This window comes from Neopsephotus bourkii, unplaced genomic scaffold, assembly GCF_033783945.1.
Source record: "Neopsephotus bourkii isolate Nb327-2 ecotype Australia unplaced genomic scaffold, CSIRO-AGI_Nbou_v1 NB_1493, whole genome shotgun sequence".
Classification (NCBI taxonomy): Eukaryota; Metazoa; Chordata; class Aves; order Psittaciformes; family Psittacidae; genus Neopsephotus; species Neopsephotus bourkii.
This window is the reverse complement of record NW_026901969.1, coordinates 414,185-429,603: the sequence shown is the minus strand read 5'-3', so window position 1 is coordinate 429,603 and position 15,419 is coordinate 414,185. Positions and strand designations below refer to the sequence as shown.

Sequence of the window (15,419 nt, the reverse complement as noted above, 5' to 3'; positions counted from 1 at the left end):
AAATTCTTGCAGAGGTCCAGACTGGCTGAAAAGTGGCTTTTGGACTAGGGTTTGACTGCTATTCTTACACAAAGCACTCATAGTGTAGACTTCTACTAAACCTTGAAGTGCTAATTTAGTCTTTAAAGCTAGTTACTAGTTATTTTTCCTGCCTAAAAGAATAGAATTTATGCAACACATTGGAATAACTACATCAAGGGAGCTATGTAGGTTCAGAAAATGATGCAAGTAAGTGCTAACTAGTGCAGTATTTAAAATGTGTAATGGTCCATTATTCTTTTCATTCCAAAATATTTTGCAAGTCTCAAATAAGGTATGAGCAAAGATGTTACAATTCTGAAGCCTACAAACTCATACAACAGTACTTGGAATAAAAATCCATTAGTATCCTCATCTGTACCTGCATTTTCCCATTCCATTCTAGCTGATGTTATGCTCCTCTTACATGCTTACTTTAGAGTAGCACTCAAACACAGCCAAGATGTTCTTCAAGTTAACAGCCCCACTTATAAAAACAAATTTAGATACAACTGTGATCTTGAAGTTGTCTTCCTGAGACTGTATCTTTGAACTATCAGTTCTAACTGAAATAAGCTATTTTTGCAGTTTACACTCAAATGCCTGAGCAATCTACAGCAGCTATAAAATACCCTATGCTGCATTTTGTCACACACACTTACTTAGCTGACTACCACCATGTGGGCCACCAGACAATTTAGAAATTTTGAGGAAGTTTTTTTTACCTTGATTAGAATGGACATCCACTTACCAGTATTTTGGAAGTATAAGCACAATTAACCGAAATTCCTGTCACAAGGTAAGCCATGGTTTTCTCTGGAATAGCTTCTGGTTCTGGAATTTTTTTATAATGTTTTTCATTGATGTAGGCTTGGACCACTGTCATTCTGTTCATGGTCAATGTTCCTGTTTTATCGGAGCAAATAGCTGTTGCATTGCCCATTGTTTCACATGCATCCAGATGTCTCACCAAGTTATTATCTTTCATCATTTTCTAAGGAAATAAAAGCAGTCAACAGGTATAACCATTACTTCATATTTCAGATAGGGTGTCCAGTCTTACACAGCAGCTTCAGAAGACACTGAGCCTTTAAGTCATCTAGCATGTTACAGAGGAAGAATCTGTGGCTGCCACAGTCAGTCAGGATTCCTTTAACTCTATTACGTCACAGTAAACTTCATTTTGAACAAGGTTCATAAACAGTCTTAATCCATTACATCTGCATGTCTCACTGACTACTGACACTTTTCAGACTGTTACGAGCAAGTATCTTATGACGATATTTATAAACAGAGGAGAGGTACAGACTGAGCTTTACCAGACACAACAAAATGAATAAATAAATAATCTTTCAGCTTATGAGAAAGATCAAGTAAGTTGTACCACAGACTTATCTGAACATCAGGTAACGTATTTCAAAAAGCTAAAGTCAGACTTGAAATCAAATACAAACTGGGAGCCCAATGTTTCAGCTAAGATAGTGAGGACTACGTAAGTTTCATAGGCGAAATATCTCTTTAAATTCTTTACTTAACAGATTTGGATAGTATTTTAACCTTGAAGAGGCAGTATTCAAATGATAAAATGCTAAGGCCACTACTAGTTAGTGTTGCAGGTTAAGTTTTGGAACATAGGCTAAAAAGCCGCATCTTTACAATCAGATTTTCAGATTAATAACTGGTCCCAGCATGAGGAAGCAATAAGAAAATTTAGAGAACAAAGAGCATGAATTAAAAAATGTTGCAAGACAAACAGAAAGCTGCATATTCTACAATATTCAATCCTCAAGGAGAATCAATCCGGAAACTTTTGTAGCAGTTGCTTAACACATCAGTTAGGTAGAAGTTCAGCTTTACAGAAGAGTTTGTTATTTACAAATTCTAACACATTATTTATTATAAGCAAATGCTACGATGTTGTGAGTTAAACCCATTCATCCTCAGATGGTGACAGCAGCCTGCCACTTCTCACTGTTCCTGTTAGTGTGTATTCAGATATTAAATAAAACACTTATGCAGCTCAGGGAAACAGGAAAAGCTTCCCCCAGTCTGTTACATATGTGATGCACCACACCTAAACAGATTTACAGCTGATAAATACACCCACCTATTCTTAAAATCTGTTCCACATCTATTCACTTACCTTAACAGAGTAAGCCAGAGATATAGTGACTGCAAGTGGAAGACCTTCTGGTACTGCCACCACCAAGACTGTAACTCCAATAATGAAGAACTTCACAAAATACTGAATATAAATTGGTGTACATTCAGCAAGCCAAGGTCTCTTCTGAACCCAGAAGGTATCAATTATAAAATATAACACAAGGATAATGACTGTAATTGCAGACATCAACAAACCTTGTTAAAAAGAGAATAAACAGTTGTCAGAAAGTATCTCAAATATCTGGCAATACATACCATGGATAAGTCAAGTGCAAATACTTCTGCCTTTATATGAGCTAAATAAGTAATTACTTTATGTGATTTTTGAACAGGCAATTCAAGAAACACTGAGGTAGTTCTCAAAGGTGTTCCAACTTCCAATGCAAGTACTTCTTCATGCATTTCATTTAGAAACTTCTAGTATCTTTTTTCACCCCTATCCATTTAATTGAAAAGTGAAAGATCTAATTATGATCAGGACAGACAAATATGCAATGTCAACTGACTAAGCAGAACAGGAACTGAAATAATTCAGCAGAACTTGAACGACTGTACTGCTGAATTAGTTAGTAGAGAAAGCTGCTGACAGTCTGCACCCTGCTTCCTGCTGAAGCTGGGATTAAATATGGCAGCTAAGCACAGTGTTCAGTGAACTGGGAATAACTGGGAAGACAAACCAGAACGGCTACTAGCAAGCCAAGCAGCATGTTTAAGACACCACATAAAAACAGTGAAGGAAAATGGATCTAGCTGGAATAAAGGAACAGAATTCACTGTATGAAGAGTGTCAATTCTTTGTAAAAAGGTGCTTCAGTGTGTGCAGGACAGAAAAACGCATGCATGAAGATGAGCATTAAGGTTATGTGGAGAGTTACAATGGATCAAAAAGCAAATAAAGGAAAACAGAAGCCCTATGAAAAGTGGGGGGGGGGGGGGGAAGGTGTTATAAGAACAATACTTCACATTAAACATACCATGGAAGCTTTATTCCACATTTGTCAGTACAAGTCTTCCTGAAAAATTAACATTCCTATACATAACTAGAGTGCTAAAGCTAAAAGCTTAATTGCTTTGTTTTCACACTGTAACTGTCTTATGACATAGATGCTGAAGTCAGCCCTTTTTGAGCTGTGGGCTCGGTTACAAGACTTCTTGAAGTCCCTAACCTACATCTTCCAACAATTCTATATGGGTCAAAGTAAACCCTGAAATATTTTAATTAAACCTCTACGTGCTAGATAACATAGCCTAAAATTTATACTGAACTTCATTGTTGCTTTAGCCTACTTCCAAGAAGCAACTGTTTATGAAGACAGCTGAATACTAGCTGATTGAGGAGTAACAGAAGCTAAAGGATAGTAGAAAGTGCAAAAGTGTTACATACTGTAAGTCATATGTTAAGTGGAATTATCTAAGCCTCTGGAAGTACTAGAGATAACCTGGTTGACCCTACTACATTTTCCAGACTTCACTCAATTTGTAGCTCTTAGGTACATCAAGAAATGCCTTATCTAAAAATAATCTTTTGAAACAGTTGTCCAATGTTATGAAGTTCAAATTTTCTCTTCCAGAAGCTGGCACTCTAAAACCTGCATCTACTTAAATCAAGGAAAAATAAAAGCCATCCGTATGACAATCTGAGAAGCCATAAGCTTGCCCAGTGGCATACTTGCACATATTGGAATTTTGCACTTAAATAATCAAAACAGTCAAGGCTAGCTACTTCAGTTAACCCCTCACAAACTGCACACATTCCAATTTTATTCAAACACATGATATCAACATAAGGAGCTTAATGACACATCATACCTGCTTTGCCAATCTGAACAGCAAGCTTCGTAAGTTTGCCTTGAAGAACTGACTTCTCTTTCTTTGGCAAATTCGCTCTCTTCTTGTCTTTCTCGTCTCCATCCCCGCCATCCTCACTCTTCAGTGGCTGCATTTCCATGGCTGCACCATCCTGAGCTTTAGCTAGAAGATCAAATTAAGTTTATCCACTGGGGAGCCCCCAAAATCAGTGATATTTACAAAGGTTACCAACACCAGTACTGTGTAGCACCTTGTACCCAGAGACACCATACTACACATGAATGTTTAAACAAGTATATTGGTTGTAGGTGCCCAGGTGCTGGCAGCTAGGGAGCTGCAGCCCATGAATAAGACCATGTTGAAGCAGGCTGTCCCCCTGCTGCGCACAAAGTACCACAGTGGAGCAGATCTCCACCTGCAGCCCATAGAAGACCCCAAGCCAGAGCAGGGGGATGTGCCCTGAAAGAAGCTGCAGCCTGTGAAAGGCCCATGATGGAGCAGGCTCCTAGCAGGAGCTGTGGCCTGTGAAAACCCAAACTGGAAAAGTTCCAGTAGGATACAGTCCTTTCTGAAGGACCCTGTGATCAAGAAGGGGAAGAGTGTGAGGATGAAGGAGCAGAGGCAAGCGTTATTAACTGACCAGAAAACCCTGTTTCCCATCTCCCTGCACTCCTCAGGGGTAATTTTGAGTGAAGTTGAGCCTGAAAGGAAGGGGAGGCAGAGAGGGGCAGTTGTTTTAGATGTTTCTGTTTCTCACCATCCTATTCTATTTTTAACTGGCAGTAAATTAATCTCTCCCAAGTTGAATATGTTTTGCCTGTGAAGATAATTAATGAGTATCTCCCTGTCCTCATATCAATGCACAGGATTTTCATCCTGTTTTCTGCCTTGTTCTGCTGAGGCAGGCAGGAGTGAGAGAGCAGCTGGGTGGGTATCTGGTAGCCAGCCAAGGGTAACTCACCTCAACAAGATAGCTTGAAAATCAATGGCAAACTTTAGTTTTGTAGTATCTAGCTACGTTGAGGCTACCACGTTCATTTAAGCATGTGCTTTGGACAGATTAACTTATGCCATCTTTAGCATAAGCACTTTGGATTTAAATAATTCATCTGCTTAGGAAAGTATGTATTCATTATTACAAACACTCTCAGAAAATAGGGACTTGCAAGAAAGGATCAGAAACTCTGCATTTACCTTTGTTACGGTTTTCAACAGCTCCATCTTGCTTTTTACCTGTTGGAGAGGGAAACAAGCTGCAGTTTAAATTGGCTGTGCAAAGTTCATTTCAGTATATATATTTATATATAATGCATACATTACCATATGCTGAAACAAGCAGTTATGTGAGGCAGAGGGATCATGTAACTGAAGCTTTAAAAGCAGATGTCAACTCACAGAAACAGTTTGCATCAGGATTTTTTTTTTACTTTTTCCATAAAAGACTGCTGCAGAGTTATGCTACCATAGTTAAGCTTGCACACATTACTGTAACAGATATTTATTACTTGTGAGAAAAGCTTTTAAAAGGCTTGCCTAAGCATTTTTCTAGGGTAAAAAATGGCAACACTAAGGTGATTCTGGTGGCCTCAGTCTTGCTCTTTGTTCCTCCAACATTTGGCAACTTCATCTGACTAGTACTGTAAATAAACTACAGAATCTCATTTCCAGAAGCAGTGCTTTATTCAACACTGCAGAAGCTACTGTAGTATGAAATATTTATAACTCCACACCAAAGCTTAATGGAGGTACAGCACTGGATTACTGGATCTATGCTAACCCTATTTACACAAGCATGAACATAATCTATAGGCAACATACCAACATTACACCACTAAGAGAACAGTTCACATTCATAATATCCCTCCTAACTCTCTTCAGACATGGAGTTCAAGAGACCAGAAAGAAGGACAGTGAAGTAACAGAAGAAAATAATGGACGAAACATTAAAAGTAACTAGAAGACTGACACATTGTGTGGAGCTTATGGGGGGAAGAAGGGGAAAGACAGAACCGACGCTACCTTTTTTTATTTGGGTTTTGAAGGAAAAAGGTTTAGGTACTACCTTGGCAAGTGACAACAAACGTTTCTCTTAAATAGAGAAAGCAAGGGCTATAGTTACTATCTGCAGTAACCTGAAAGACAGAATTGAGGAGCTTGGGGGAAAAAAAAAAACAGAATTTTTCGGTACCACTGGCAATTTATTAAGTCTTCAGCCTTAAGTTACATAGACTGAAACGTGTAAGAGCACTCAGGTAGAAGAATATCAAAATATCAAGCAGCCTGTCTGCAATGGCATTTAATACCTCCACTGTATTATTGCTTTAGACAGTCTGATTGCTATACTAAGATCTTCCCTCAAGCATCTTCAGAACAGCTGAGGAGGGGGGAAAAAAGCATGTTCACTTTCTACAGAAAAGTAGAAAAGAAGAAAAGAAGCCACTTCAGACTCAAGAACTCATCATTGTATCCTAATTTAGTACTTATTCTTTCCTATTTCCCCTCTCCCTCTTATAAGAGCAAAATTCTACACTTGAGTTACTTCTAACTCCTTGTGCTTTCATTCTGAACCAAGCCATACACAGCCATCTGAAAATAGCCACTTTAATCTCCTTAACATTGGCAGAGAAGCTAATTGAGTTTAACCTGAGTTTTACCAAGGAGAATCTTATTAGGCACCTAACTTAAAGGAAGGAGGAAGCTGTGTGTCTTGGGAGACAAAAAAGAGCCCCTTAAATGTTCAGGCCCTAAGTTACACCAAAACACTACTTGTCAAAAATACTGCTCCTAAATAAGAAATGGTGTTAGAATAATAATAAAACCTATAATCTTCTGCACATTTCCTGTAGCAGCTGGTAGTGTTGCTTGCTTCCTTCTTCCTCTGTAAGGGAAAGAGCAAAGGATGGAAACAGTTCCCCACTAATCCCTAGAAATGTTTACCTTCACTACCATGCCTGAGCTTCAAACTAACTTTGAACTTCCAATTCTCGTAACAACTCTTGTAACTTATTTAGGATGAAGTTTACTACCTTAGTTTTCAAGAAGGGTCAGAACTGTAAACTGTTTGTGGATTAGGACAAAACAAAAAGCACAGTTCAATCCTAATTTCTGCACAGAGCACACATTTCAACAGTTGCCTTTTTAGTTTGAAGGCTATCAAGATTCCTAAGCCCATTTCTGTACTGCTTTTTATTACTGTTTCATGTTCTTCTGATGAAAAAGTATTTTTTTTGCCAAAATCCTCAGGCTCAGTCCTACCAATAGATTTCAAAACAGCTAAGAAACTTTCTGTTGTGGTGCAGCTTAGTCCTAAACATGCCTTATGAAAGCTAGTATTAAAGCATTACTCACTGACATTTCTAGATCTTTGATTCTCTGGATAAAGGCTATAGCTTAAATAAGTGACCTTAAAATTCCAGCTACTAAGCACATCCCTCAGAAGAAGGAAGATAGCCCATTTCACACTTTACAGAAGGCCTCATCCCACCAAAAATAAGTTTACAGAAAAGTGCAACTAGCGATTTGCCTGAGCTCTGAGTTGCATTCGGAGTTTCAGCACTCGAAGAAAAGGAGCAGCAGAAGCAGGTCATCTTTATGAAAATCAGTCATATATACTTAAGATATTCATAAACGCAGCAATAACAATGATACAAACTTTCCCCTTCACCACTTTTTGATTCTATGATTCTAAGTATCATAGAAGAGCTCACTATAAAGGACATTTTCTATCTGCCAAAAGCAAAATGAGATACTTCAGTGGTATTATTGGCAATAACCTGTTTGCCACAGACAGGTATTTGCTATTATTAGACATGAATGCACTTCACATTGTATACAGTTAAATTACAGAAGATGGCAGTTTAACAATTTACAGATGGTATGGCTGGTCTAGAGTTCTAAACTCTCCAACCTTTAATTGCTCAATGAGATCTGAAGTTTAATTAAAAATCCACTTCAAGAGCTATTAGTAGTAGAGTAGTCTCAGGTCCCTGGACCTGAGTTTTCTTTCAGTGAAACTCACTGAAACTGTAAGGCTTAGAAAAAGATTTCTGTCTCCAGATGACCAGTACATGCTTTCGTCCAGTAACATTCAGGAGTCCAACCCTCCCTCCCCAGGAATCCAAGATGATTATGCCTACTTTTCTTGTCCTTCTTCTCCTTTTCCTTCTCCTTCTCTTCTTCATCTCCTCCAGCCCCAAGTAAGGTAAAGATGATTCCAGTCTGAGAATTCACACCTACAGCAGTTACTACCATTCTTCCAGAGCCTTCCATCACGTGTGTGCCTGAAAGATTGAATCACGTTTTCCATTGAGACTTGAGCAGTTACAGAATCATAAAATAGTTAGGGTTGGAAAGAACCTTAACATCATATAGTTCCAATCCCCCTCCCATGGGCAGGGACACCTCACACTAAATCATTTCACCCAAAGCTCTGTCCAGCCTGGACTTGAACACCACCAGGGATAGAGCATTCACAGCCTCCCTGGGCAACCGATTCCAGTGCCTCACCTCCCTTACAGTAAAGAACTTCTTCCGTATGTCCAATCTAAACTTCCCCTGTTTAAGTTTAAACCTATTACCCCTTGTGCTATCTCTACAGTCCCTCATGAAGAGTCCTTCCCCAGCATCCTTACAGGCCCCCTTCAGATACAGGAAGGCTGCTATGAGGTCTCCACGCAGCCTTCTCTTCTCCAGGCTGAACAGCCCCAACTTTCTCAGCCTGTATTCACACAAGAGGTGCTCCAGTCCCCTGATCATCCTCGTAGCCCTCCTCTGGACTTGCTCCAACAGTTCCATGTCCTTTTTATGCTGAGGACACCAGAACTGCACACAATACTCCAAGTGAGGTCTCACGAGAGCAGAGCAGAGGGGCAGGATCACCTCCTTTGACCGCTGGTCATGTTCCTTTTGATGCAGCCTAGGATACGGCTGGCTTTCTGGGCTGTGAGTGCACACTGCCGGCTCATGTTCATTTTCTCATTGACCAACACCCCCAGGTCCTTCTCCACAGGGAGAAGCAAAGCACAATGGAAATGAGCTCCCAAACTTTGTGCTGACAAATGTAAAATGTGCACATATAACACCATGTTCTCCTGGAGCTTTAATTGCCAAAACTATGTGGAAGAGGAAACCATAGAACTGACGAAGATTTTATGTAGTTGCTTGAGAGTCTACTCACTTTGACAAAGCGCTATTTTTGTATACCTCAACATTTTAAATAACCAGGTTACCCCCATAAAGTTCTTAAAGAACTGCCAAATGCTACACACCTGACAGCAGCATAGGATCTCTGTCCAGGGATTTCTTAACATGATCAGATTCTCCAGTCAGTGAGCTTTCGTCAATTTTAAGGTCGTTTCCTTGAATGAGTACACCATCAGCCGGTAAGAGATCACCTACAAGAGATCACTGGGTATGTTGACTGCAGTTCCTTTTTTGAAAATAAAAGAAAGTTCAACTTTTAAAATATGTTTACCATATTTCACTTGTGCAATATCTCCAACAATTATGTCAGCTACTGGTATTTGGATGACTTGGCCACCTCTGATGACTGTGAATTTCTGTTCTTGTTCAATACGACTCTGCAATCCCCGAAACTGTTTCTCTTTACTCCAGTCATTGAAAGCTGTTACTAATACCACACAAACTACAGATAGGAGGATTGCTGCTCCTTCAATCCAACCTGTTTCAGATTCGTCCTCTTCTTCACCAACATTTACTGATCCACATACTGTAGAAAACATGTTTTAGATTTAAGAAAGTTCACACAGATAATTATTCAACAACAATAAAGTTCTGTCAAGAAGAAGAAACTACTATTTGTTGCTAAACTTTTTCCATGCTAGCCTTCTTTGCAATTTTACCTTTATTTTTAGTCAGGGTAATACACAAAGAAGCTAAATAACCTGAAAGCTAGAGCAGTTCAAGGAAGTTAAACTGCTTAGAATTTACATCCCTGCTTCTCTGAATATAAGAGAAGTTGATATAGAAAGTTACTTGTCTTTATTATCTTGTTAAATGATGGCATGAGAATGTCATACTAGTTGATTAGTTAACAACCTTATGCTTTCGCAACATTTCCCCCTTCACCTTTATCTTAGCAAGCCAGATATCATTGCAAAAATTCAGTTCAATGAAGGCCAGATGCCTACATTTTCCGTTTAGAAGTATAAATATAGCTTCAATTCCTAAATTAGAAAGTTACCAGTGTCATATTGCAAATCAAGGAAAATTTAAGACTTGCTGACTCCTCAAAGAAAGCACATGACCACAAATTACAAATTGCTTAAATATTTGAGGCAAAGCTAAAAAAAACACTTGCACAGAAACATGACTGGATTTAAGACAAGTCCTTGTTTGTGCTGCTTGAGCTTCACCTTTGCATTATTTTAGTCAGAATGATACCAGATCATGACCAGGGAAATCTCATGTTGCCTTTCTACAGTAAGCTAGACTTTTAGTAGCACTCTCTCAATAAGGAACAATAGGTTGCTTTTTCCCTGACTTACTGTCTCCCACCAGATTTACAGTATAGGCATGCTGGACAAGAGAAAATGAGTAGCATAATACAGGTACATACCTACTTTTTAAAAGGTTTACTTACATGATTCATTTCCTCCTGGAGGCTGGTAAAAAGAAAGGCCCAAGGATACTACAGCTGCAATTTCTAATATAATTAGTGTCACGTCCTGCAGTGCTTCCCATACTAACTGAAGAAATGTTTTTGGCTTTTTAGGAGGTATAAAGTTCTTCCCAAAAACTGCTTCTCTCCTTTCTATATCTGCTGGATTTCCACTTAAACCTATTCAACAACAAGACAAAGTTAGTGACATTTACTTGCGTTTCACCCTCACATTAGAAGTGACTGAGGTTTCCCATTTATGGAGTGAAGTCCCACTCTGTAACTCAGCAACAATGCTGAAAAACCATGCCAGTATTATTGTTAAATCAGAGTCACTACAGAAAACCAGCTATATTTTATAATTCACACTTTGCCAATATAAAGTAAATTGATAGTCTACCTAGTTGCACTTACTATGACATAGCAAAAGGTAATGGTAACAGACATACCTTCCTAGCAAGTAAACAAGTCTGCAAGACAAGATAATTTGTAGAGTTACTACTATTGAGACTGAGCACCACCATGCAGCTTTAGCAAGAACACAAGACTGTGAAGTCAGCTCTGGCTCCCACTGCAGGGATTCTGTATTCAGAGATAACATCCTGGGATCCTACAATTAATGTAGCATTATAATGAAATACTTAATGTAATTAATAAAAATTCCATAAATATGATAAATCAGTATTATTTAATTATTACGGAAAATTCTACTATGAGTTTGTGAAGCTCTCCAGGCATCATGTGGACAGAAGCAGCCACTTAAGGATGCTGCTTCTACCAGGACAGCAACTGTTTGCTCTTCTGAAGCTTTACTTTCTATCTCCTCTCACACAGAGACAGCCCACATTTAGCACTGTGCAGGGTCTGTCCCCTCAGTTTTATAACCATCTTATTTCTTATGTGGCATATTTGAGTCCTCTCTTCTGTCTCAACTCTTGTGCCATCTTTAAGGTACACTAGCAGGCAAGAGTGAGTGAGCGAGTGGCCTTCACTAAAAGGCACAGCAGGCTTCAAGAATTGGCAAAGTCCTTAAAAATAAAGAAATACAAAGTACATTCAGTGCAAGGTGATGCACTCAAGACCTTCTGTAAGTATACCTCGTGTTTATTCCTTCAACATTTTCCTGCTGCCATTCAGAATTTAAGCTAATAGCTGATTTTTCAAAGCAAAGTGGCCAAACATCCAGCCATGCTCAGAGCAAAGGTCTGGATGCTTCAACCCTAATGCCTCCAAGGGTACAATAAGCACCTTCTTAAAGACAGCAGTTTTCATAGTAGCAGTTTTTTAGTAGTTAACCCATCTGCTTAGTGATAAAGACACTGCAAACATGCTAGGTAACCAACAAGAACAGTGACCATTGCAACTGCCTTTCGTAAGTGGGGTATTTAACACATCTTAACATGCACTTCCTAGAACTGTCAGATGTTATTTCAGGACACTGAACTGCAAAGCTCAGTTTTAAATGCTAGCAATTGCTATGAAATCACTTAACTGAAAGGCAAAATATTACGTGCAGATCTTTCTAGAAGTGAAATTAAACATACTTAGTGTAGATAATAAATTATTCTAACACTCTTAGATTTACCTTGAATTCATTGCTTTGGAGGTTTAATACAAAGGAGTAGTTTTACCCGTTATCCCTAAGACTGTACTTCTTGAAGTTCAAGCTTTGAGGTGCTTACTTTCACTCAACTCAAAGCTGCAAGACCATTTTCAAAATTCGAGCTATACAAGAGGATCTAGAGAAACTCAGAACAGCTTGGCCAATCCAAAATGCTGGACCATATTGCTATTTTGCAACAGATATCGTTTCTCTCTTCCTTTCAGAATAGTGAAGTTTGGAAGATTATTTACATAATGTCAGCAGCACCACTTTCTTCTTCCTTTAACAGGGTGCATCCTGCAAAAGGATGCAAAATACCAGAAGTGTACAGCAACAGTATATGTATGTATATATATAATTATTATGTATATATAAAAAGCCAAGCTACTGTCAAGAACCACTTAGTGAAGATTAGCAAATAAACCCAGCAAAGACAAGAAGCTTTTGTATTTTTAGTATTCTCCAATACACCATGCACCATTACCAAACTTGATACATTTACCACACAGCTGGCAATTTCATAGTTCATCATCTACAGTCCTGAGGCTGACATTACTGTCATTATATTGTTCATTATGTATCTGAATTAGGCTAATTTATGTTATTTAGTATTAAGTTGAAAAATATTGGGCAAGTGAATAACTAAAGCTTCATATGCAAATTTTATTAGAAATCTAGAAGTAATAGTTACTAGAAAACCAAACTTATGTTGACCTGTGGCTCATCTCTCCAGAACCCAAGGACCTTTACTACTACAGATGTCAGACATTCATTTATTCACATTTGCATGCATACAAGGACATAGTAAACACAAAATACTAAGCAGCTAAGTCTGCTCAGTGTCTGTTTTAGTAATACTAAAAAGTAAAGGACAGATTTCATTTCTCATTTCAAACCAGGCAGGTCTGATCCACATTTTGCCTGAAAACAGACATTGACTTACATTGTTCAGTAACTTCAAAGCAATTAATTCAAGTAATTATACAAGCTGAACTCATTGACTGTACCATTTTAGAACTACCTGTACTTTCACTGTGAATCACTGATAATTACAAAGGTCAGCCTTTCATACAACAAAAAAAAAAAACCTTCTGAATAGGAAGAAGTGTCATAGGGTCTTGTAGGCACACCCATGAGATTTTAAGAGAGCTACGACTACTCTTAACAGTTTTCTGCATGAATCTTGCCTAGTTTTTCTTCATTAGAACATCTCCATTCCTACGCTTACAACTTGAACTTGACAAAAGAAGAGACCTAGTTCTACTTTCACAAGAGCTCTCCTGTACTACCTCCAAGAAATTTATAGCAGCTTGCTTTACAAAAAGGCTGGCTCTTTAAAGTTTCATGCAGTGATTTAGAGTCAAAATGACACCTTTATAGAGGACACCGATCTAACTTATCTTACTTAACCTTTTCTGAGCTAATTATCACATTCAACTGTTGAGGTCCTGCTGCACATATGAGCTGCTCTTAAACTTCAAAAAAAATGATGGCACCCTTTTATCAAGTTAGTGACTGTATTTAACTGATTGCAGTACAATAAAACTAAATGTCAAATCCTTTTGAAAGTGAAAGGCCTTGATCACCCGGTCCTCTGTACAGCAGAATCAATCTACAGGAAAAGGCATCTAACCCTTTCTAGTTTTAGTAGATGTCAGCAGATGCTCATTTTCCCATGTTTTAACCTGCTTGTTACATCACAAAGTGAATCCTGCCATATGCCAGGTATTTGGTGCTTAGTGCATCATTACAGTCTACGGCTGTACACCCAGATATCATTCAGTAATAATAGGCCATAAGCCTTGAAGATGACTGCAAAATAGGATTCAACTCTGTTTCCAAATACAAAAGCTATGGACCCTCTTCATTGAAACTTGTCTTTCAAAGCTATGCAACTGCTTAACAGGGTAAAGAGAGATTTTGCTGCCCCAAGAAGTGTTACACTGCTTGTATGCAGCTGTTTTTCATACACATGCCCTAAATTTCACAAGTCTGTCGATACTGAGGAACAGGCATTTGCACACCTCACGTTTTACAGACTTCTTCAGCCTGGAACTGGTCTACTCCCATTCATTGGCAAGTCACGCATGAGAGCTGGCAACTTTCATTTTAGTAAAAGGAACCCAGTTCATGTACTGAAATAATTACTGGAGTCTGGCTTCAAAAGCAGATCAAACCAAAACATGCCAAATGCAGATGTACCCAGAGATACCTGATTAGTAGGTTTTTCTTGATCCAAGGAGACAAACCCTTCCAAATGCTTTCCCTAGCATTTCTGAAGAACAGAAAGCAACAGCTCTCCACGATTACAATAGCAGGTACTTTACTGCTGCCAACACTATATGATTAAAAGCTATGTGAGGCCTTAAATGCTGAGATATAATTCACCCATATCCTGATTCTGGTACTTCTCACTCACTACCAACAGCAGGAGTTCACACTGAGCTACTATTAGATCAAGAAACATTAAAAACATTTGTACAGGATACTACTGTTTAGATGTTTTAAGCAATAGGACTTGCATCTTTCACAAATATAAGCTCATAGCCTTCCTTTACACTAGAAGACAGTAGTGAGAGAGAGACAGATCTTAAAGTAAATTTCCATAAAGCTCTCGGGAAGGAGACTTGTTAGGTTTATTTCCTTCTCTACATATATCTTGGAATAATAACTGTATAGAAGCAAACACATCAGGTAGCCACACTTCACAGAATGCTATCAAGTCTAACATGACAAAGACTTCCTTAAAAATGCTTATTTCTAGACAACAGGAGTATGTGATCACTTTGCAAACTTTCTAGTAATAGCTACAGTACCTCTCAGTGCCTAAAGTTGCATCAATATTTTGCACAGATCAAATGAAATCTAAAGGAATACTATAGATTTAAAAACTAGAAAATGTCATCAGGAATCAAATGTAGTACAAATAGAAAAGAGATGTCATCAGTTTTAAAAACTGTTGCATTAGGGAATACAAAAACTAGGTATCAACACAGATAAGCCCTGAACTAGACTATTAAAATCTGTGTTCTGTGACAGCATGGTGCGAACTATGAACTATAGGTCATATGAGCTATTCATAAAAACTTACACTTTTGCAGCAAGTTAAACATTGCTGTTTTGCATTTATATTTCATATGCAGATGCTTACATCAATGAACTTTATTCTAAAGTGGAACTTCATCGCTAATCAAACATCTCACTTGC

General features: G+C 38.3%; 1 protein-coding gene across 12 annotated transcripts in view; it reads right to left on the bottom strand.

Moving 5' to 3' along the window:
* Positions 1-15,419, bottom strand: part of ATP2B1 (ATPase plasma membrane Ca2+ transporting 1) — a 65,210-nt gene that overhangs the window by 18,884 nt on the left and 30,907 nt on the right. For all 12 annotated transcript variants that reach the window (XM_061369323.1, XM_061369324.1, XM_061369325.1 and 9 more), the window contains 8 exons: positions 10,592-10,789; positions 9,464-9,718; positions 9,258-9,383; positions 8,127-8,270; positions 5,185-5,223; positions 3,991-4,152; positions 2,162-2,376; positions 770-1,012 (listed from right to left, as the gene is read on the bottom strand). In XM_061369323.1, coding sequence (XP_061225307.1) covers positions 770-1,012; positions 2,162-2,376; positions 3,991-4,152; positions 5,185-5,223; positions 8,127-8,270; positions 9,258-9,383; positions 9,464-9,718; positions 10,592-10,789 — 1,382 coding nt within the window. The remainder of the gene's footprint in view (positions 1-769; positions 1,013-2,161; positions 2,377-3,990; positions 4,153-5,184; positions 5,224-8,126; positions 8,271-9,257; positions 9,384-9,463; positions 9,719-10,591; positions 10,790-15,419) is intronic.